The sequence below is a fragment of the Labrus bergylta genome, chromosome 23 (assembly GCF_963930695.1).
Source record: "Labrus bergylta chromosome 23, fLabBer1.1, whole genome shotgun sequence".
Taxonomy (NCBI): Eukaryota; Metazoa; Chordata; class Actinopteri; order Labriformes; family Labridae; genus Labrus; species Labrus bergylta.
Genome location: NC_089217.1, coordinates 17795671 through 17818769, shown reverse-complemented (window position 1 = coordinate 17818769; position 23099 = coordinate 17795671). Strand labels below are relative to the sequence as shown.

The 23099-nt window shown below is 42.4% G+C and overlaps 1 protein-coding gene across 1 annotated transcript in view; it reads left to right on the top strand.

Annotated features, from left to right (window-relative positions):
• nav3 (neuron navigator 3) overlaps positions 1-23099 on the top strand; it is a 225412-nt gene that overhangs the window by 43193 nt on the left and 159120 nt on the right. The window contains 1 exon segment of the mRNA XM_065951515.1: positions 20803-20920. Within this exon segment, the coding sequence (XP_065807587.1) occupies positions 20803-20920 (118 nt within the window).

Sequence of the window (23099 nt, the reverse complement as noted above, 5' to 3'; positions counted from 1 at the left end):
AGTGAACTCTAACCTGTGTTGTAACAGCTGCATGTTACAGCCTGTTATGAAAAGAACAAAAACAAAGGTGAAAAAATAAGTTATAGGATTACTCAGTTTTCAGACAGTTTATTATAGACTGAAAGATTCATTGATGGAGTGACAAATAGATTAATCACTTGGATAACATTGTAGCCCTTGTAGCTGCAAAAGCAATAGCAGCAGTCATATTAGCAGAAACAGAAGTAGTTCATGATTGATGGCCTCAATAGAAAATCCCTTTGTCATCAAAACACAAAAAACTAATCAACACGTACACGACGGAGCAATCAATCAACAGAAAGGAGAGGAATGACAGGAGGAGAAAAAAACAAGAATAACAGCAGAAGTGACTCCTGAAGCAAGAATGAGCGACTCACAGCCTGTTAGCGATTGAAGAGGAGGAAACACATCCAGATAGTGAAAACACACGGTGTGGATTGTGTGACTCAGCAGCAGCTCACCTGTGATTCAGGGCCGAGTCAGAGACCCCTGGCCCCAGATGTGTAGAACATCCACTCTACATTTACAGTAAATGTCACAGCTGACGGATACAAGCAGCCAAACTAACCGCGGTGTTATTCAACCCATGTTTTTTATACCCAGTCGGTGTAACTCTTTGGTGGCGGGTTGCATAAGAAGCACTGTTACTGGAACTCTGTCTGGAGGGGAGGTTGAGTCTGGGGTGAACAGATGTCATTTTGATTTTGGGTGGTATTCTTTTTTGGGGGTTATGATTAGTCACTATAAGGAGTCTTGCAGAAACGTCTGCGACTCCTGTTTCTGGTTTAACCAAAATGAATGCAACAGATACAGTATGCACTCAGATCTTGTCAAATCAAGGCAGCCTTAAGCCATATTCGCACATGCACAAAAAAAAACTCCTGAGATTTTCCCCAAACATGTTCGTGAAGAGCTGCATGGTGTGAACAAACACAACTTTTCTCAGCCCACCTAGTAAAATTTCTGCAAGAAGTTGGGGTGAAACAGCAGTTGATACTCACGATAAATTCCCGGCCATTGAGTGGGAGAATGTGATGACATTTTTAACCTGCAATGTGTGCATGCCAGGTGGGAGTTTCCTTCTTTTTGTTTCCTACTCGCCATGATGCTCTTTTCTCCATTCTCTTGTTTATATTGCTGGGTTTTTAAATAAATGCAAACAGTCACACCGTGTCATGTTGCTATCTAACTTACATTTTGTTTCTTGGGTTAGGAAGTCGCTTCATTTAAACAAGAAACACAATTAACCCTTGGTTTCCCACTCTGTCATCTACCCTCCTCATACTGCATCACCTGACTTCAACATCAGTAACAATGAGCTCTAGCAGGAAGTGGCATACCCAGCTATAAGTCATCTGTCTGTAGTTGCTGCATGTGATGAGCTGGAAGTGGTTAAGAGAGAAAAATGAGAGAGGCGATGAGATCAGTGAAAGTCAAACCATTTATGTACAGGAACTGGGTAACTGATGCAACACAGGACAGCCTACACTATATGGACCCAGGATGCAATAAAGATAAGGAGCCCTTATATCCTGCTTAAACAATAGTAAGTGGCTCATCATAAGCCTGCAATTGGTAGCTAGTTTTGCTTCTGTCATGCACAATGACATCAGATCTATGAACAAAGATGAGTGTTTGACTGAGCTCCCAGACAGTTAACACCACCAGGGATTAATGGCACTATGACTGTAATGAGCCAATTAAGGATGGAGACAAATGTTTGTGGTGTGCAGGTCCCTCTACTGGAGCCAGCGCTGCACTGGTACTGTGCTAGAGTTTATTTACTGGCTGATGGCAGGTTAAGGTTGTGAAATGGGATTGTGTGGGAGTCTGGCATCATGCCCATGTACTTTGCAACGTGTGCATCTATCTGTGAATATGTTGTACTTAGGGCAGGTTGCTTCTGGTTTGTTGTTGGGTTCTGGCTTCACACTGAGGATACATTTACTTTACTATGAAGCTTTGTGAAGTTAAAAAAGGACTGTGAAATGACATAATGTTTGTCCAGTCTATGCTCGTGTAGATTTAAGCATTAAAAATGAGTTATGTGCACATGCTGACAGAGGAGGAGACTCTTGGCAAGCAAAGTCCCAGAAGACAGCTCCATTAGACATCCTAACCTCTGCAGGTTACGACCCCAATCTCCCCACTGATTCTCTCGTACACAGCAACATGCTCGCACACACACGCACCTCTTGCTGCCTTCACTGAGTTCAACTATGCAGCGTACTCGCCTTAGCATTAATTAATGACTGCAGATGTGTGCTCGGAGGTCAATGAGGTCATGGAAGTTCTTGGTGTGCAGACAGTTTCAGATGACGCTCAGACAGGGAAACGCACAGCGGGGAAGAAAGCGCTGTGATGAGCCAGACTTTAATTCAATAAAGCCATTAATCCAATTAATCTTATTTACCAATTCTGTGAAGAGACGCGTAATGGAGAAGTTAAAAATAAAATGTTTTAAAGTGAGTTTGTGTGTTTTGAGGTCATACAAGCACCAGGTGTGGGCATAAACTTAGAATAACATGCAAATGATTCCTCTAAATATAAAACTGGTTACAGTGCACTGTGTGAAATCTAAAGCATGCTCATGATACAGTTTAAGTGTGGAAGATCATTAAGGAAAACAATTGTTGCCTTCAATGAATGCCACATGTCTTGTTGTTTTAGAGCTAAGTTGTCTGACCTCTCACTGCCTCCGGCTGTAACTGTTCACATTTCCTTTGAACTAAAGAAGGTTTGGTATTAAATTAAGGAAATGAAGTTAAATGAATAAAAGACAGTCTGTGGAGGAAGGATACGTGTGAGCTACAGGTAGTGAAAGGATGGTCAGAAAATACTTTTAGCTTTTAGTCCCTTGTAAGGCTCAAACTCTGTCTCTGCTCAATATTGAAGGATGAATGAATGATCCAGTAGATGTCGCCCTTGAGCACCAGCATGAAACCAAAACAAACTGCTGTTTGGCCACACCTCCTCCATACTGAAGCCTCCGCTCTCCTCCAGAAACACACCTCCAACCCCCGTCCACTCCTGTTTGCATGAAGGAGTTTAGCACAAGCGGTGGAGAAAAATTGCCCTTTGCTGGAGCTGTAATTGCCTGTGGTCTGCATTGTTGTGTTAGCATGCTAATGTTAGCACACTTTAGCTAGCTCATAGCGTCACATTGCATTTAAGTTTACTGTGATTTAAAAGTGGCTTACATGACATTCAAATAAACAGTGAGTATGTTCTTCTTCTTCTCTCTAGTTCTTGATTTAAACAGCTTTTATACACAAGGGGAGGAGCCGGCCATCCCGTCCATGTAAACACAGCTCTGACAACAACACAGCCAGCAGGACTCGAGCTTCTCCCTCATTGTACACAGTCATGACTCAGAGACACATTTACACAGAATGTTTTTTTTACTTTGCTATGTGTGAAAGGTCACACATTCTTCCTTTAACTATTTGTTAGACTCTGCCAAGGTGAGAAACACCCACCCAAGATGACATCATCAAACTCATGGACGACTCCTCTTTTTACAGCCTGAATAATTACAATTGATTAGTAAACCTGAAAAATAGTAATAATAATCTGCATTTTCAAAATGTCCCATTTAGCTTTGTCTATTTTTTTTTCTGCTTTTGGATCATGATAAGACAAACGACAACTCACCGTTACCCCAGTTTTTAGAAAACAAGTGTTTTTGAGGGATTTGATTAAATAAAATACATACTTATCTAACCTACTCTTAAGAGTCAAAGACAAATTTCCCCAAGGGGACAATAAAGTTTATCATATCGTAAGAGTGAATTTTGAAGCAGTTTAAAGGTGTGTTTGGTGCATTCTGGCTGTCAGTATCTGTTCTTTCAGAATGTGGACAAGGGGGATTTGGTTGATATGTTATGGCTGTAGAGAAAACAGGGAAATATGCCTCATTACAAACCAAAGAGCCAAAGCCATCTTGTGTTTGAAGTGGTCGGCCGCTCTGGCTTTCACTCTGCATCAGAGACTCACAGATGATCCTTGACTGACTCATTAAGTTCATTCATACGGACCCCGAGCTTGTTTTTCAGCAGCCAGAAACTCCACAAAAGAACAGACTCTGTTGTTTGTCCTGCTGGCTGAAGAGGCTGAGGATCAGTGTGGTAGAGCCCTCTGCTGGTCACTGTGTGGAAAACATTTTTTGCCTCAGAGTGGATCAACAAGTAGTGCTCGTTGTTTGTTGTGTGTTTTGTCTTTAAGGGGAGACTAATCCCCATATGGCTGTCTTCTCTTAGAGCTAGAGGTGATTTTATAGGATCTATGACGTCTGACTTTTCAAATGACTCATGAACACAAGGAGCAGTTTTGTTGTGTAGAATAACTTTTAAATCTCACATGATCAAAGCATGCTCTTACCATGTGTGGTTATTGTATTATCCTTGAAATATAAAACTGCACATTTCCCAGCAGTTTCCTGAATCTGTGGATAAACTGTGACGTTAAAGGGAATCTCTGGATATTAAGTAGATCTTCACTTTTCTGTAGAAACAAATAAAAGGGAATAACAGAAGTCAAGGATAAGACACTAGTGTTGTAGTCAAGACCACATTAACCGAGATCAAGACATACCCGAGAGCAGAGTGCTCCGAGACCGAAACAAGAACCAAGACATTTAGGGATAGAGGCCGAGTCGAGACCAAAACCAAGACCATAAATATCACAGTGGACTTGTCCCTCACTTTTCTTATTGTGAAAAGGGTGAAAACAGTTGGGCAGTAATCAGATGACAGGGCTTAAACAAATTAGGAAAAAACATCACAAACAGATAAAACAAAAAAGAAAAACACAAAACAAATGAGAAAGGAAGGATGAAGGAAGGATTTTTTTTTAAAGGCTTTTAAGCTTGTTGTTAGAATGAAGGAAAGGGTGGTGTACTGTATGATTATAAATCTATGGATGGGTTAGATGTATTTGTGTGAAAGGTGATAGTTGTAGGGAATGGGTGGAGGTTGAGGCTGAGGGGTTAGCAGCTGATGTCGGGTTTTCAGACCTGAGCTGAGTGCAGGTTGTACGGTTGAAGGAGGGGCTGAGAATGGTGAACCGACAATATCCCTCTGGCCAAAACAAAGCTGATGGCAATGACGTAATGTAACATAATGGTAGAGCATGACGTCAAAGTTTGAAAAAGACACATTGTAGGAGAAAAAGAAACTGTCTTTCTTTCTTAATCAGCTTCTGTCCAAAGTGAAACCATCCTCTTTAAACCAATGACACCCGTTCCTATTGAAGCCTCATCATGTGTTTATTACTGAAGCAAAAACACTCTGCCCAGATTCCACGAGTCGATAGTGAACAAAACAATCAGCCCTTTAGCAGTCTGACCGCCTTGCTAAGTGGCTGGGTGTAGTGTCGTCGTCCTGTCCTCGTCCTCTGAGAGGCTTGTTAATACTAGAGCGGCCCCGGCTCCTGGCGGTCTGGCCGGCACCCAATCAAAAACCCATTAATCCAGCGATCTACATTAATTTGTTTCTCAAACAAGCAGATGGCAGCCCCGATTGAAAGCAAACAGACATGTGTTGTGTGCTGCATATGAATGGGCTTTTTGCACAAAAAAAAATAACGACCAGATACGTCCAATGGGGCCGATACCTGATCAAGATATCAGCAGTTTGCAGAGCGCTGATTGCTTTGTAGGTTTTAAAACATTGTGTTTACCATAAGCTTCCCGCTGTAAATGTTTCTATTAATCTACAAAACTCCGACCTTTTGACCTCCCATCTGCACAGGCCTGATTACAAACCCCCTTGCATTATTATTTCTGTGTTTACCACGTTGTTTAGACTCAGTTTTGTCCTCATTATTGGCCCGAGAGGCAGCCGCTGCTCGAAGTGCCAACAGCTCCTGTGAGTGAAAGTGCCTCCAAATCAGGATCTGTAATGTCAACCAACCACAACTAGTGCAACTCAGCAGCTGACTCATCTTGAGTTAATGAACAGTAAGCCTGTCAGACGCTCCGAGGAAGTGTGACTAATCCTTACAGGCCAGTGGTGAGTCACACAAACACAGATCATCTCCTGCTGATTTGGTTTTTGTTGGAATACGTTTGGGGAATAATTTGAACCCTCCGGGGAGACGATAAGGACCCGTTTATGTGCCTCTGTAAGCGTATATTTCTGGCTCTTCACTGCAGAGATCGCTAATGACACGGTTTACTTCTCCTGATTTGTTTGTGTGTGTTTGGAGTGGGCGGGGCCTACAGAAGTCTGAGGAAATGATTACATATCCCTGCAGCCTCCCAGAATAGATGTGTGTCAGCCGGAAGCCTCAGGGCGCTTGTTAAGGCCGTGATCCGCCGCCCCCGAGCCGGAGAAGTTTTTCTTTTCAACACAGGCCCTTCAATTAGGGCTCCTATACCACGACGGTGAGGTGATGCAGTGTCTGTGTTGCAGTGATCTTACCCTGTGGAGGGAGCTCATCCTGCAAGCTAGTGGCTAAGCAGCTAATTAGCACGGCGCTGCCCGCAGGCTCCTCAGAGAGTCTGAATGTCAAACAAATATCTGCTGGCTTTTTATAACAGCTGCTGGAGCTACATGTGGTTTTTCTTTTCATGCTTTAACTCAGCTTACCAGAGCTCACCTGAATCCAGTGATAACTAATAACATTTTCCGTTTGTTTTTCATGTATTTGTGCTTTGATTCGTTTTTTTTTTATAAAGCACAGTCTGAGCAGGATATTTGGGATTTTGCCTGAACTGAAACTGCAACCATTTTTTTGGGGGGGGGAAATGTACCAATAATGACATAACAGTTGATGCAGTGAAGTTTTAAGCTAGAATGAAAAAATGTATTTCTTTGAAACTGTGCATGCCTGATTTTGCAGCCAAATCACAATGCAGACATTATTACAAGGCTGCTTTCTTGGAGAGGAGAGGAGAGGAGAGGAGAGGAGAGGAGAGGAGAGGAGAGGAGATACAGTGATGATGTTTTTACATCAACCTGTACATTAATATGTATCTAATAAACCCGACACAAGCTACTACTAATGGACAACTAATACATCAGTCGAGCTCTACTGGAGAGCTAAAAATGTTTGTGACGTTGCGTCAGCATGTAAATATGCGTGCTTCTCTCCCCGGGTGTCATGGTGGCAGCGTCTGGCTCTCAGGCCACAGAGCCAGCGATCCAGACGCTGCCTCACATGCTGTGGTAATCATGGTAAGGTGAGATACCGCGTGTGTCTGAGTTAGCAAAAGTCTCATAAACCTTGCTCTGAGGATGCAGTTAAGTGTGTGTGTGTGTGTGTGTGTGTGTGTGTGTGTGTGTGTGTGTGTGTGTGTGTGTGTGTGTGTGTGTGTGTGTGTGTGTGTGTGTGTGTGTGTGTGTGTGTGTGTGTGTGTGTGTGTGTGTGTGTGTGTGTGTGTGTGTGTGTGTGTGTGTGTGAGAGACTGCTTCAGCATCTGTCGCAGTCTGTACTTAAAGAGCAGAGATGATTGCTTGAACACACGGCTCTGGATGAGTGTATTTATGGGGTTTCAAGTGTTTTTTATCTCAGTAATAAAGCATGCTGTGGAGGGGAGGACATTAAGTAACAGGGATCAAATCAAATGATTCCAAAAACTTGTGTCATAGGACAACTCGGCTCATATAAGTTTATACATTATGATAAATATATATGATGTGTCTTAAAGTCAGAATATATGAAGATTAGAAACATTTGTGGATGTGGGGAGTATGTGGATTCTTTCAAATGCAAGCTTTTTGATCATTTGTTTCATGCTAGTACAATAATTCACTTGGCTCTCCAGCAGCCACATGTCGAATGTGGCTAATCATAACACATTCATACATCGCTGACAAAGCAGTGGGAACAACTTTTGAGTCTACTTTATTAAAGTACAGAAAAGAGAAGAAATTATACAGATTTCTGCAGGAAAATACTTTTTAAAATTTGAGTTCCAAGTTGAGAGTCTGTGCTGAATTCAAACCCAGTGGGACTCACCTTCATACTGCCAATCGACGGCAATTGAAGGCAGTTACTGACAGTTATCTGTGTTGACTTTAAATTCCTGTAAAGACCTTCATTTCAACTTCCAGAGCATTTCAGTGATGATGACTGCCGATGACTCCTATGAAAGCTTCACGCAGTAGCTTTTCCTTGGGGTGGCAGTAGCTCAGTCTGCAGGGACTTGGGAACCGGAGGGTCGCAGATTTAAGTCCCAGTGTTGAACAAAATATCAAAGTCTGTCTGGTAGCTGGAGAGGTGTAAGGGCACTTCCCAAGAGCTGCAGAGGTGCCCTTGAACAAGGCAACAAACCCCCAACGACCCCCTCTGGTGTACTCCCTGTGTAGTAGCCCCTCCCTCAAATTTCCATTAGTTTCTTTAAAATGTTTTCTTTCGTGAGATTATGAAAACATTCTGTGTCTTATTTTAGTTTTCACCACTCCTCGTCTGTCGTTTATAGCGGGGCAAACTAAATGACCCGTTGGGTTCAGGCCTGTTATAAATCTAGTCCTCCTCTGTCTTCTGGGTTTGGGGTCAAGGTTTGCTGGATGAGAGAGGAAGGGTGTTTGTGTTTGGAGGATGCACAGGATGACTTCTACTTCCTGATGCTTTGACATCATAAAAACTTGAAACAGTCACAGAAATGAAGAGGCCATGGGTTTCTTGTTGGTGAAGTTTGGAGAATTTCTCCTCCAGCAATGCTGCTCCATTTTTACTTTTGTTGGGGTTTGAGGTCGGCAGGAAATGGATGCACTGATACAGTATATATTGGGTTTTGTTGTTCTTTGTGTTTGACAGTTAGGCTTACTTTTTAAAACAGAATGATGGGGTATATTAAAGCATTAACATGATGGATAATACGTTTTAGTTTCTTTTTGTGCTAAATGCCACCAGTTTGATGAACACATCAGTCTGTCCTTAACTTATTTCCTCCTACTGCTTTCTGTCAACAAACTCACTTGAGAACTTGTGTTCTCGTGTCATCAGGTTGTCATGTCTTCCCTGAACATACCTTATCCCCCCCTCCCTCTCTTCTCTCTCTGGCCTCCCCGTCCTGCCGAACAACAAGCGTTCAGCTCTGACTGACATGTGCGAGTGGCATCCAACATGGACTGCGTGTCCAAACTTGTCCCAGCCGTGCAATTATGTCATTTTCTGCTTATGATTTCCCCTGAAATGATAAAAGTGGCTTGGCAGATTTTGGCATGAGAAAACGATGACTGAACGTTTCAGTTTTAAGCAGCGTGTGCTTCCCTCCTGTTATCTGCTGAGCCTAGTCAAGACATTTGGTGAGTGCCAACCTGCAACTTAGAAAGAGCTGCTTTGGATTTTCCAGCAAAGTTGTCCAAAAATAAACACTTTTTTTTGGGCTGCAGATCCTGCTACTCATACAGCGGTTGTTTGATACCTGAGGGAAGTTGTGGACTATTTTTTCTGCCAAATTTAGAACGAAAAAAAACCCCATCTGTTTAGCATCTACTTTAAGATACCCTTTTCATATTTGCCTCCCCCTGTTTGTATCAAGATGCCTTTCAGCTCTGTTTCAATTTATCCACTTTAAATGGCTTTGGGTACCTACCATCTTTCTTAAGGTACCTTTGAAAGTTTGAATAAAAGCCCTTTAAAATCCTTTTAAGTTTCAGTTTCAAGGCAAACCTTTAAACTTATTCATATTTATAATTAAATGTCTGCTTTAAGGTACCTTTTGGACAGTGTTGCGGTGTCCTCTTTAGAATATGTTAAGGTTCTTTTCAGGGTCTGATGGGTACCTCTTATAGTCTTTTTCATGTAAACTGTCACCGTCTGTTTCAAGGTGCCCATTTGGAGTCCATTCCCAGGTGTCCTTTAGCATTTGTTAAAATTGAAATTGAAGTGTTTGGTTATTTTTTGCACCTGTTTGCCTTCATTAGATAGGACAGCTGAAGAGAGACAGGAGTTGTTGGGAGGTGAGAGTGGGGGATGACATGCAGCACAGGGCCGAGGTTGGATTTGGACCTTTGGTCATTGCATTGAGGACTATAGCCTCTGCACATGCGGCGGGCAACATGACCTCTTGGCTATACGGCGCCCATTGGAATTGAAATTTCTACAAATGCTAAAGGATTCCTGGAAATGGATTCCATTGGTACCTTAAAACATTTGGAGTCCTTCAGCATGTGTTTCAGTTAAACTTTGAAGCCTGTGTCAGAGTGTATTATAGGTTTTATTTGAATGATTCTTCCCCCCTCTAAAATACAAAACCAAACAAGGTTAACATATAACTTGTTAAGAGAAGTTTATCCACAAAAGGACAAGTCCCCCCCAAAAAATACTTGGATTATTTGACCCCTTAATGGCCCTCTATCACCACCTTGAATAGCCTACAGTATAGTATAGCCTATGTTTTTCTTCTACATCACCTCATTCACATTGCAGACATCACCAGGTTGTAGCTTTAAGAGTCAACACATGGGTACAACTTGGCTCTCATTACTTCATGTTGGTGCATGAACAGCCTGAGCTGCTCATGAGCCGAGTACCTGACTTTCCGACTCCTTGGACAGAGCGGCTCAATGATGTATTAATGATTTAAATGTATGCAGCTGGCTGAATATGCAGCACGACCTTGAACGCAGCATACATGCTTAATCAGTTTTCCTTGGAAAAACACAAACAGTGATGCACACTCAACTCTGCTTTCAGGAAATGTTGAGTAAGACTTTGGCTCGGGAGTCAAAGCAGCTCTCTTTCGGCAGAATTAAAAAGTAGACTGACGTGTTTTCTTAAGCCCCGTTTTAGTCTGTTGCGCATAAATTGATTATTCAAATTGAGTCTTTCTTCTGTTTAACATCTGTTCTTCCATTTGATTAGTGTTTTATCACTGTGTGTGTAGAGCTGCTTCACCCCTGTTGTAAAATACATCTGGACAGATCTCCACTAACCCCTGAAGCCATAAACACATTGACTGTTGGCACGGCAACAAAGGTGGTCCCCCCGCTCATCCCCTCTACATCCGCGAGATCGCTGTTCCATTTGTGGAGAAAATTGTCCTATAAAAAAGTTGATCCCTCCTCACAAGCGCCATGCAGGCCACGAGGAAACTTTGAGTTATGATTTGTTTATTGTCTGTGTAAACTTCCCACTTGGGTGTTTTTGCTGGATTGGAGGGGAGCCATGTTGGAAAGCTGCCTGCTGCATTTACCTCTGGATTAGGTGGTCTGAAGGAGGGCCTCTCCGTTCAGCTCACAGGAAAAGATAATGATTGTTCAGACGGGCTAAAGATGAGTCAGACTCATGCCAGGAAATGGAAGAAAAATTACAGTTGAAATGGCTTGCAGGTGCTTCAGTGATGTGTTGTAGCTGGACACTGACAGTTGTGTCCGTCGGATATCTTTCATCTGTATATGTATCACTAAAAACAACCGAGGTTCATAGTCTGATATCTCCAGGAAAAGTCCAGAGAAAGTTGTTTTATTCACAGCTGTCCAGCTTTACTTTGAAGAAAGTCCTTAAAGCTCAATATCAGTGTTTTATAAAGTAATGGGTGATGTCATCGTGGCTAGATCCACTTAATGTTCAGTGTGAGGCGAGCACAGAGAAACGTTCCCCATGCAGCTGATACAGAAACAGTCTGTTAGTGGTGACATCACAGGTAAAGGTCTTGTGGTATCTTGTTGATGAGCATTAAGTTTGGCATTTTGAGTTTTTTCATTCTGACATGTTCCTTTGGTGTGCCTTGTAGCAGTGGTACCCAGCAGTACTTGTATCTAAAAAAAAAAAAAAAAAAAAAAGCTAGGGAAAAAGCCCCCCCAAGGACCCGATTGAAAGTTGACAAAAAAATAGATTTCTTTAACCTGGATTCTAAATGTGGCTGAGGAGGTCGCCTGACATTTGTAAGTGAATAAGCATTAATTTAATCCACAGTTTCAGACATTTAAATAAACTATCCAATAAGTGTATTATCATTATCTTTTATTTATCGTGCAAATCTAACTTTGTCATCCCCCGAGCAGACAGAGCCTCAACCCCGCCCTCCCCAAATAAAAAATAATAATAATCTTTAGTTGCTGCCCGGTGGGGTGTGGTTTAATTTGCCATCAGTTTCTTTGAGTTTTGTATATGATAGTAATTATTTTTGTCACCTGTGGAGATGCTCCCTGTTGAGCTTCAAAAGAGCATTTCACTTCTTTATTGAGGGCATGTTAAATTCTGCAGATTTAATATATTTGTAGATTGGAAAGGGACAGAATATTAAGAATGTCTCCTTGTGGGTGTAAATTGTTTTATGGAGAAAACAAACCTGACTTGAATTATGAATCACAGTGGAGTATTTTGATATAACTTGTCAGTCTTATATATCAGTTTTATGTTTTATGTGACTTTCACACAAAGGAAATGAGCATGGATTTGCAAAGTTTGTTTAAAATGAACCGTTAAAGTCAAAGTCAAAGTGAACAGTCCTCTTAAAGCGTACAGTGATAATTGTTCTTTTACACATTAAGAAGACAAATGAGCCACATTTGGACTTCTGTAGGATCACATGTAAAAAATAACAGCACAGTCAGTACGATCATTCTGTTGAGTTTCACTTTCTGTGGATGTCTGTTTTTTTTGTTTTTTTTCTATCTCCCACGGTCCATAAACTCAACATTGACACTCTGATGCTGACGTCTGGTCCTGTCCTTATCCCCTCCATCATGACCCAGAGACAGGGAATCAACGGAGGAAGCTCCATCACATTGATTCTATTGGCTCATCGCTCGTTTAGTTAATGCAGCTTTATGTTGTGTTTAATTACATTTAGGAGCGATGTGGGAGCGGCACCCCGTGCCAAGCCGAGCCACAGAGGAGACGTCTCTGCCTGCCAGTCTCTTTCAAACAGCATTACACAGCTAAACGTCCTCCGAGTGATTGTATATACGCATACAATTAAGTGCTTAATTTATTCCACAGTGTTGGAATGCTGCCCTGATTAAAGAGCCCATACATTAACATCCATTCAATGAAAGTGGATGGTTAAATACAGTTTGACTTCCTCCTCTGTCCCGTCTCCTCTCTCACTCCTGCATCTCATCTTTTCTCCTTTTTACCCGGCTCCCCCCAGAGGACGAGCGGCTCCACTGCAGCCTCTGCCAATAACACCTGCGTAGCTGTAGTCACTGCATTGTGATCAGGACTGTTGAAGGCAGTTTATCTGCTTCTGGGGTACGAGCCGGCTGTTTCTGTTGGAACCCTTTTTTGGGATCTCTGGTTTGCTGAGTGGAGTGGATCTGCAGAGGAGGAAAAGAGAAGAGGAGGGGAGATACTTAATGTGGCATCAGGGAGGATAACATCACCACAGAGACAGGACTTCTGCTGATTGATGCTGCCTGCCGAAGAAGAGGAAGGAGGGTGGGCAAGACGAGGGGGGGGCATTCAATGTGTGTTTGTTTGCTTTTTGTATGAGAAGCGAGGGAATTTGTTCTTGATGTTTGTGAGTATGTGTGTATGTGTGTGATTTCTCATCCAGCATGTGTGTCTCTGTGATGTCAGTGAGCTCAGTCAGCACCCCTTAAAGGTGGCGTTATTGCTGATGTTTTGGCTCTGTCTATAGCGGAGGCTCTGCGTCCCATAGCGGTCGAGACTCAGAGAGGAGAGGAGAGGCTAACGAGCGCAGGAGGGCTGCCAGGCTGAACTCTGAGCGCCCAAGCAGTCCAGGAGTCATGAAAGTGAGCGGATCAGTGAGTCGGCGCTCATGCAGAGACAGGAGGCTGGCTTCTTCAGAGATTGGGTTTCTTTGATGTTTGAGTGCGGTCAGAAAGCTCAGATAAAGAAGATGGTTGAAGGTAAAAGGTGAGATTTGAACCGTGGACATTGCAGTGTGTGCATCACAGACATTCCTACCTTTTTATACAAACTTAAGATGTCTTGTTTACGCTGCTTCAGGACTTTCCTGACTCTCTTGAAGGTGGATTCTTGTGTGTTTTGAGGTAATCTGATGACAAACTGTGTTGAAAATGACCCTGGTTCAGAAGGTGACACTTCTTTAAGCTCATGTGAGGAGATTTTAGTAGGATAAGAAAGGAAATGAATACTGGTGGCTCTTGATGGGCTACAAAAGCAAACGAGACCTTTTTACAGTTTTCACAGCAAATATTCACAAAGAGTTATATGTTTAACTATTAAAACACTACTTACACGTTAACAGGGTATGATTGGCAACTAGATGCAGACGCAGCACTGCGGGCACCAAGATCCACCTGTGACATAATTGTTTTTCTGCTGCCAAAGCAAAAGGTAAGGGAGACCTCACCTGTTGCAGCCTTGCTTTTGCACGGCGATGTGGACGAGCTCACTTTACTGAGTTCCAATGCGTTCTCCTTAGTGTCAGAAGACCGTTCATTTTTATAACACAGAACATGTGACAATAACTCAACAGAAACTTTGTTACAAGAAAGAAAACACGGGGAAGCAATAATCAGCCTCTCGTCAAAACTCCCCTGAAGTATCTGACAGTCTAAATATTTTTCCTTCCTACAGACCTGCCCGCCTTAGCTAATCAGGCGGATGCTCCCCAGCCATTGGCTGTACGACCAGGTGCTACACCGGGTTTAGCCACCCCTTTAAACATTTTCTCATGTTTAAAACTGAATTTTTTGGAGCACACACTGTTCCAAAGTGGGCGTATTGAACCACATAGAAAGTGACTCAGCGTTATTGTGAGCTGACACACAGTCGGCCCTCTTTAGAGTAAACACCTTCCAGCAGCAGTGGCCTCTCAGAATAAGTGCTGAATAACTTTAAAATGTCTCTGCTAGAATTTGCATATTCACCTGCTGCTGCACAACAAAGCAAAAAACTATTTAGCAAGAATCTGGAAGAAACGCTGTTTGTATATTATGAATCCTGCTGCGTGCAGGTATCACTGAGACTGTCATATAAGCACATTTTTAAGCTCCTCGGCTACCTTTACCTTGATGGGGGACGTCCTACCAAGATTTATCAGATGTCCAGACTTGCTTAGCAACCCCTCTCTCTCCCAGCTCAGCTCTTTCATCTGCTCTCTGTTTAAACTGCAGAAAAACACTGGTGGTGTTTGAGACTTTTTTTGGGTACGAGCCAGACTCCAATTTGATTATTAACTCGCTCTTTATCGGTTGTTTGATCCTTTTCAGATGCATTCATGGAGGCTGTGAGCAGTGTTTGCAGACAGAAAAGAGGGTTTGCACAGATTAGGAGTTTACTGTTTTTTTTGTTTACTTCCTTGTCAGTCTGTGTTTGAAGCTGTCTTGTCATACTGTGGTAAACGCTGCTCTTTCACGATGCGCCATGCAGCATAAAACAAACTCTGCAAATCAAAAGCAAATACAGTTTGACCTTCATAGATAGCGTCTAGCCCTGAAGATTTGTTTTTTATTGGCTCCGTTTCCCACCAGGAGCTGCGGCAGATGCAGAGGCAGCTGACTCTTTTAGAAACAAATTTATCCAAAATTGAATTTATCCTCCGGGTACTCCACCTTCCGATAGGTACAATAGATTTCTCCCTATCTCCTCTTACTTTGTTCTGGCTCTGTGCACAAGTGTGAAGGACGGGTTCATAAAACTTGATTGTTTTCCCCGAAACATCCACTGAGCTTCCATGCACCTGTTTTTTATCATAGACTATATAAAAATGGATGTAGTCTTAGTGATGTCATACATTAGTTTCTGAAGCAGACATTTGACGCCCATCAGTGGTGTCGGCCATATTGAAAATGTCTCAGAATGAGTTTGGTCAATCTAGAAACAGGCAAAGAGCTGGTGCTGAGGTGGGCCTTAACCTCCTGACATACAGCTACAATGCGCCCATCCGTCAGTCAGTTTCTGTCACGCCCCTAATCATGCGTAACACTTATATAGTTATTAGTAATAGTAATAGTTATTTTTATTTATTTTTTGGCTTTTTGTGCCTTTAATGGAGAGATAGGACAGTGGATAGAGCTGGGAATCAGGGAGAGAGAGAGAGAGAGGGGAATGACATGCGGGAATGGAGCCACAGGCTGGATTTGAACCCGGGCCGCCCGCCCGGAAGACCACAGCCTCCATACATGGAGCGCGCACCAACCACTGCGCCACCAGCACCCCAAAATGAAACAAATAAAAAAAGCCACCTTCAAGTGGACACTCCAGGAACTGGAGCTAATGCACTACAGCATTAGCTGCATTTTTTAAGGGTTAGGGTTAGGTTGCTGTTTTGTTTCTATTTTCAACAAGAACTATAAAACAAACAAACAATTGGTGTCCTCAAAAAATAGAAAAATACATCATGCATACACATGCATGATTGTGACCAAAACTGTGTGTACAGATACATGCGGAGCATGTTTCCAACATCAGTGTTATTTTACAACACATCCACTTTTGATGATGTGATCTAGATTCATCATCTTCTTCTGCAAAGGTTTAATGCAACCTGACAGAAGAATCGCTGCCAGAAGATAATAATATCAGTGCACTAACTTCTAATATTCACAGAACAGTAGTGAATGCATACTAAACTGCAACTTTATGTGCATTAGCAGCATTTGAGCTAAATTTGGATGGAAGCCTCACTACTGCTGACAGGAGAGTCTTCACTCTGACACTCTATCTCTCAGCAGAATTGTTAATCCTCCGTCCCTGCTCCCTTCTAAGGTAAAGGGATGAGAGGAGGAGACAGATGTATGGCAGTGGAAGGTGGCTGCAAGAACATTGTCCCAGGTCTCTGATGAACTCAGCTCTCCAGAGGCATGTGGTCAAGCTTTTGGTTTTAATTCCTGCAGCCTGATGTGTCTGCTGTTGTCGGCAAACTCTCCTTCACACACTCATTCTTCATCCTCCTGCACTCCTGTTTGTTTACTTGCCCCCTGATGGGATGTGGTTTGGATTTGCGGTGTGCATTTCTCTGTGTGAATGTGTAAGAGAGCAATGTGAACGCACTGATCACTCTGTTTCAAGCATTTTTAGCAGCTTTGTGTTTTGTCTGCATTTCTATTTTCTCTATGACGGCTCTCATTCTTTCAAAGTTAGAGCTTTATGACTTCTCATTATGTAGGAACTCTCTGAAGGAAACCACAACGCTTACAAACTTCTGAGAGGCGGCCTTTTTTTTAAGAAGCATACGTCTGGCTTCCAAGGAAGGAAAAAAAAAAAAAAGAGCGGGAAAGAAAGGATCACTTTTATAGAGAGGAGTGGTGTGTGTGTGTGTGAGGTAAACAAGGGGAAAACAGACTATTCCATCATGAAGGATTGGAGTGTTTTATGAGTGGAATCTTTGGGAAATGTTTCTAATTTCAGATGCCGAGAAGTCTGTTTAAGTTATAGAATATCCACAGACAGCCAGAGACACAGATGTTTAAGTTCTGTCAGGAAGCAAAAAGAAGAAACAAAAACAAATGTATATGAACCACTTTATTACGACTGTTACATACCCCTTCAAATCTCAAAAGACTGTTTAATGGTGGTCATAGAAAAGTCGGCCGACAAAGGTGATTGCTCTGTAAACATTTTAACATTCGAGAAAAACATTTCAGAAATTCAGAACCTTGAAGAGTAACCCCGAACTTCAGATACGTTTGCATTGTTTCCTGAGTTTGTGTTTTTATTTGTTTGTTTATTGTGATCACAGTGTGTTTGCTTTTCCTGCAGTTGTTTCGGCATTTTGCAGCACTTTCTTTCATTTGCTGCATTTTCAGTGTTGCATTTGTTTTGAACTTTTGCGTTTTTTTTTTTTTTTTAAGTTGCCTTCTTTCTGATTTTGTAGCCTTTTCCTCCAAATCGAGAGTTGCATTTGTTTTCCTGGGTTTTGCGTGTATGTTGGAATTTGCACCACTGATTGTATACTCAGCTAGTTTGTTTTAACACAGTTTTTCCTGCTTTTTGCAGCATCATTCTTCACTTGCAGCATATTTCCGTTGTTGCATTTGTTTTTTAAATTTGCATAGTTATTGATCATGCAGTTTGTTTCTCCAAGCGGAAATCATTTGATTTCCCTTATCGGCCACCGTACATACACACTCAGGGAGCGTCAAGCATGTCCGAGGGGTTTTCAGCCTTCAAACACTCTCATGCTGCTCCCGCCTGTGTGGCTGTTTCTCCTTTAAAGCCATGGATAACAGCAAAAGTTTCATGCAGCAGTACAGCAGTTACTGTCTTTATACGGGCTGTTGAGGGTTTTTTTTCTCTCTCTCGTCCCAAAATCTCAATCCAGGCTTAGCAGGAAGCGAGATGTTCCTTCATGGCTGTCTGTGGAAATTTGAATCAACTGCACAGTCAGAGTAACAGGATCTCTTCTGTACTTCATGCTGCCGTGTCTCAGGTGCTGTCTGGCTCTTAGTGAGGGGGGTCTGGAAGGCAGTTTTTTAGAAAGTTTGGTGATGGAAATAAAAGTTTATGTTCTTATTATATAGAGCATAAAACTTCTTGGCATGTTTGATCCAGATGAAGTACAGCCCATCAACCTCCACAGTGACTGTAACTTCATTCAGTGTACATCTGCACTCAGGGCCAAATGTGAATCACATCTTTGGTCTGTTTTGGAGTCGGGTGAAAACCGCAGCAGCTGTCGAGATCCGTCTGTCACAGGCCGGACAAAGCTTTCCTTATCAAGCAGCTTAGGGTTTCTAGTGAAAGACAGAGCGGCCGTTAAGAGGTTTAAGTGACAATACAAAAAGATTATCCAACAGGCTGCTCCGCCAGATTTTAGAGACATGAGTCCTGTTAATGTCTCAATTAAGACTGGAGTCAAAATCAAACTTTGTCACATTAGATTAACTAAAGCATAGTTTAGATTTAAGGCTACTCAGACTTTAAAATGTCACCTTGTGGTAAATTGTATTTGAGTTCACCAAAATTATTTTTAAAGGAAATTTAAATCCTCATTCCTGCAAACTTTGTAGAATAAGAAAATCCAGCATGTGTCAAAAAAGAGGTTGTCCCACGTCTTTACTCTCACAAACATCTTTTTAATATTGAAGTGTTTACTGGGATCGTTTTAGGACCCCGTGGAGAAATCTCACAAACAGCTCTCTGTATGGTCTCGAGTGCCAAAGCTTGATGAAATATTGGTGTTTGAGTTGTGAATATGTGCGGGGAGCCTTGAGTGTTTGGACAGCGCTCTCTGGCAGGACATTTACCACTTCACTGTGGAGCTGTAGTGTAGTGCGGCTGAGAGGCAGCGCTGTGTGATGATTACATGGGCAGCATGGAGAGGAGGAGGCCTGGGCTGGTTAGAGATGACTGTGAGGCTAAAGCAGCCTTGAAAGGGCCAGAAACTCAACTTTCCTTTTGATGTGTTTTTGTTTTCTATCTGAACTCCTCAGCATCAGCACAGCTCTGCTTTCTATGTTTTAAGTGATTTTAATCATAACTGAGTGGAATGACTACAACTTCTAGACCCCGCATTCTCTGCTGGTGTGTTGGATGTGTTCAAATTCAGCATCAACAGCAGGAAATGAAGCTGCGACAAAGTCAACATATCTCTTTTCATGGTTGACACAGAAGGCCTCGAGGAAGTAGGAATGATGAAGGTTTTGGTGAGGAGTTGGTGTTGAAAAAAATGAAGCAAACCGTGGAAGAGGAAAACTGCAGTTCCTTTATTGTCCACTTGGGGCTGGCTGCAAAAGTCCCATCAACACTTATGTCAAAATGTGACAGAAGAAATTAACATCTTAACAGCCTGGTTTGAAAAAAAACCGTTGGTCTGAAAAGCTCATGTTGACACTGACTAGGGATGCATCTGTTACAATTTTTAACCATGTTTATAGTGATACATAATTAGGGGCGTGGCTGAGTTGATTGACAGGTGGTCACATTGTTGCTGATTGTCAGGAGGCTGAAGCCCCGCCTCACTTCCATCTCTTTGCCTGTTGCTAGGTTGACTGAAAGTTTGGTTGAGATTGCATTTCCAATATGGCGACTGCCATTGGGTTTCAAAACTGTTCTTCATAAACCAATGGGTGGTGTCGCTGAGACTACATCCATGTTTTTATGGGTAGTGGGCGGGGTGATGGTGGATTGGTCGCTCTGAACCCTATCAACTTTCACTCAGCAGACGGAAGTTTATGTTAGTGTGATCTCATTAGCTTCAAGTACCTATATTACTGCATGATGCCTTAATCTATCTTCTATCTTCTATCTTCTATCTTCTTCTTCTTCTTCTTCTTCTTCTTCTCTCACATGCATATTAAGGATGATGTGAGAAGTGTGAGGTTAGCAGGGAATCCTTTTCATGCTTTGTGTCAGACAGTTATTGCCAAAAGCAAGACGCTCTAATATAAAAGAATTTGAAAACATCATGAGATATTTATTGTCCTACTACTTGTTTCATGTCACCCAGTAGCTGTAATTATGTACTATTTGATGTTTGAAACAAAACAGTAGGTAAGCACGCAGCTGTCGGTGTAGAAGAAGGAAGAGAAATAGATTTTTCACTTTAAACAACAACTCGGCGTCCCATTAAAAAGTGACTCTCTCTGCATCTCTCACATTCTTAGATGTAGAACTCATTTGGCGACAGGCGTCCCGGAAAGGATTATGAGCTGCCAGAGGGAGTAGCACAGAGTTTAAATCATAAAATTATTAATCATCTTCGTCACTGAAGTATCCGATATTTAACTTTTATTAAAGCTCTTTATTTATTCCACTCACATTTGTGTGCTAACATTTTGGGTCTCAATCAGTGAAAGATCTCCTTTTGGACCTCTTTGTTCTTTTTGTACTTTAATGACTAAAAGAAAGTCATACGCAAGCTGTGTGTTCCTCACACACACACGCACACACACACGCACACACACACACACACACACACATGCTAACAGCGTGTTTGTTCTGTCCCTGCAGATTTACACAGACTGGGCCAATCACTACCTTGCCAAATCCGGCTGCCCGCGCCTCATCAAGGACCTGAGCCAGGACGTCACTGATGGAGTCCTGCTGGCACAGATCATCCAGATCATAGGTAGGCATCCACACACACACACACACACACACACACACACACACACACACACACACACACACACACACACACACACACACACACACAGGCACGCACACACAGGCGCACACACACACACAGGCACACACACACACACACACACACACAGGCACACACACACACACACACACAGGCACACACACACACACACACACAGGCACACACACACACACAGGCACACGCACACACAGGCGCACACAGGCGCACACGCACACACAGGCACACACACACTCACACACACACACACACGCACACACAGGCGCACACACACACACACACACACACAGGCACACACACACACACACACACACACACACATGCGTCTGAAAGCATGACTTATTTTAGCGTTACTTCAGATTTGAAGTAAAGCTTAAACAATATGTTATCAGCAGCAATAAAACACACTGCATGGGTCTGTAATTAATTCTGTCTGGTAGATGAAGAAACACACTCACACACACTCTACTCTGTCTTTCTTGTGGTGAGTCGGAGGGAAGCTGCTCTTGAGTCTGAAACAAAATTTGGGCCAAATCTCAGCAGCTCTCTCTCATTTTGGGTGCTGGCTAATCTGCAGCAGCAGAAATCTGTAGCTGTGACACCCAGGGGTGCAGAGAGGCATATGACACCCATTGAACCCCAGAGAGAGCGTCACTTATATATCGTTTTTTTCTCCCCTCCTTCTATCTGTCTCTTCACCTTCTACTTGTCGTTGTGGAGCTCTATCGCTCTTCTAATGTCCCCCTCTGTCGCTGTCAATCTTCCCCTCTCTAACTCTTTCTATGTCTCTCTCTCTCTCTCTCTCTCTCTCTCTCTCTCTCTTTGTCTCCCTCAGCTCTCATGTCTTCCTCTTCTCTTTAATTATTTCATCTTTTTTCTGTTTGCTCTTGTTCTTAGTTCAGTGCAGCACTATTTGAATAAACGCTTTCTGCAAAGAGTGTTTAAAGGGATGACATGAAAAATGCAGTAATCATATCACAGTTCCAGTTTCTGACTTTAGTGTACAGTATGAGTATATGAGAGGGATATATCTTATACAAATGGGAGATACATGCCTTTTAGCTATTCCAAAGTTTTCTTTCTTCACCTGTTGCATCCTCTCAGCAGGTGTCCTATAGTCCCTTTTAAGGCTGTCCTGTCATGTCTCCTCACATCCTGCACAGTCATAAATAGTGGGCGGGGCTGACCCTTTCAGACATGCTTAGATATATAGATATGAAGTATAATACCATAGTTGTTAAAATCACAGAATGTGAACAAAGCTTGGTGTTATCTGTTGGTTTGTGGACAAGCCTTTTGAAGCTTTGAGGTTACCATTACATTTTCCGTGTAAGATTAGAAAAATAAGATTTAAAATGAACCAATGGCAGCTGGTCAATAGAGGGCGCTATAGGGCCCCCGCCCAGCCTCTCCACACAAGGAGAACGACAGACCTTCACTGAATAACATTTTTTTAAATGCTTTTTTTTAAATATAGGGCTATATATACATTTAGAATTTTAAAATGACAAAGTATATATTATGTAGTTATTGATTAAAATGTGTGATTGGTGACATGCTCCGATCTCGAGCGCTAGAATCCTTTGACTCTCGTTATTAGTTGCACATGTGCGTTTGCTCCTCATCAATACAAGAGATAGGAGCTTTGATGGCCACAGGAACAATACACTCATTACCACATTACTCACCTCCACCCTAAGGGAGGCAGTAGAGGGATATGTCTCATGAACTGAGGACAGAAAGAGCGAGGCATGCAGTGTCACTGGATCAGAGCAGCAGACAAGGCTAGCATGAGTCAGGTTAAGTATACTACAGGAGCGAGCCTATCTTCCCACAGCCCTATGTTCCCACATTTCTAAGACTTTATGAAAACAAGGGTTCGGCATCTCTGCTTCAGCTGAAACCCTTTTTGATCAGCCTATTTTATTTTTTCTTGTAATGCTTGTGATTGTGACGATTTCTGCTGCTGCTGATCGAAATAAAATTACTCATTCATTCATTCATTCATTCATTCATTTACTATAAAGTGCTTCCAAAAAGTCTTGTGGGAGGATAGGGCTTAAATTGAAGGGAAATATAGGAACACAAGACCTAATTTTGAAAATGTCCTACAAATGTGGGAACATAGGGCTGACCCCCAAAC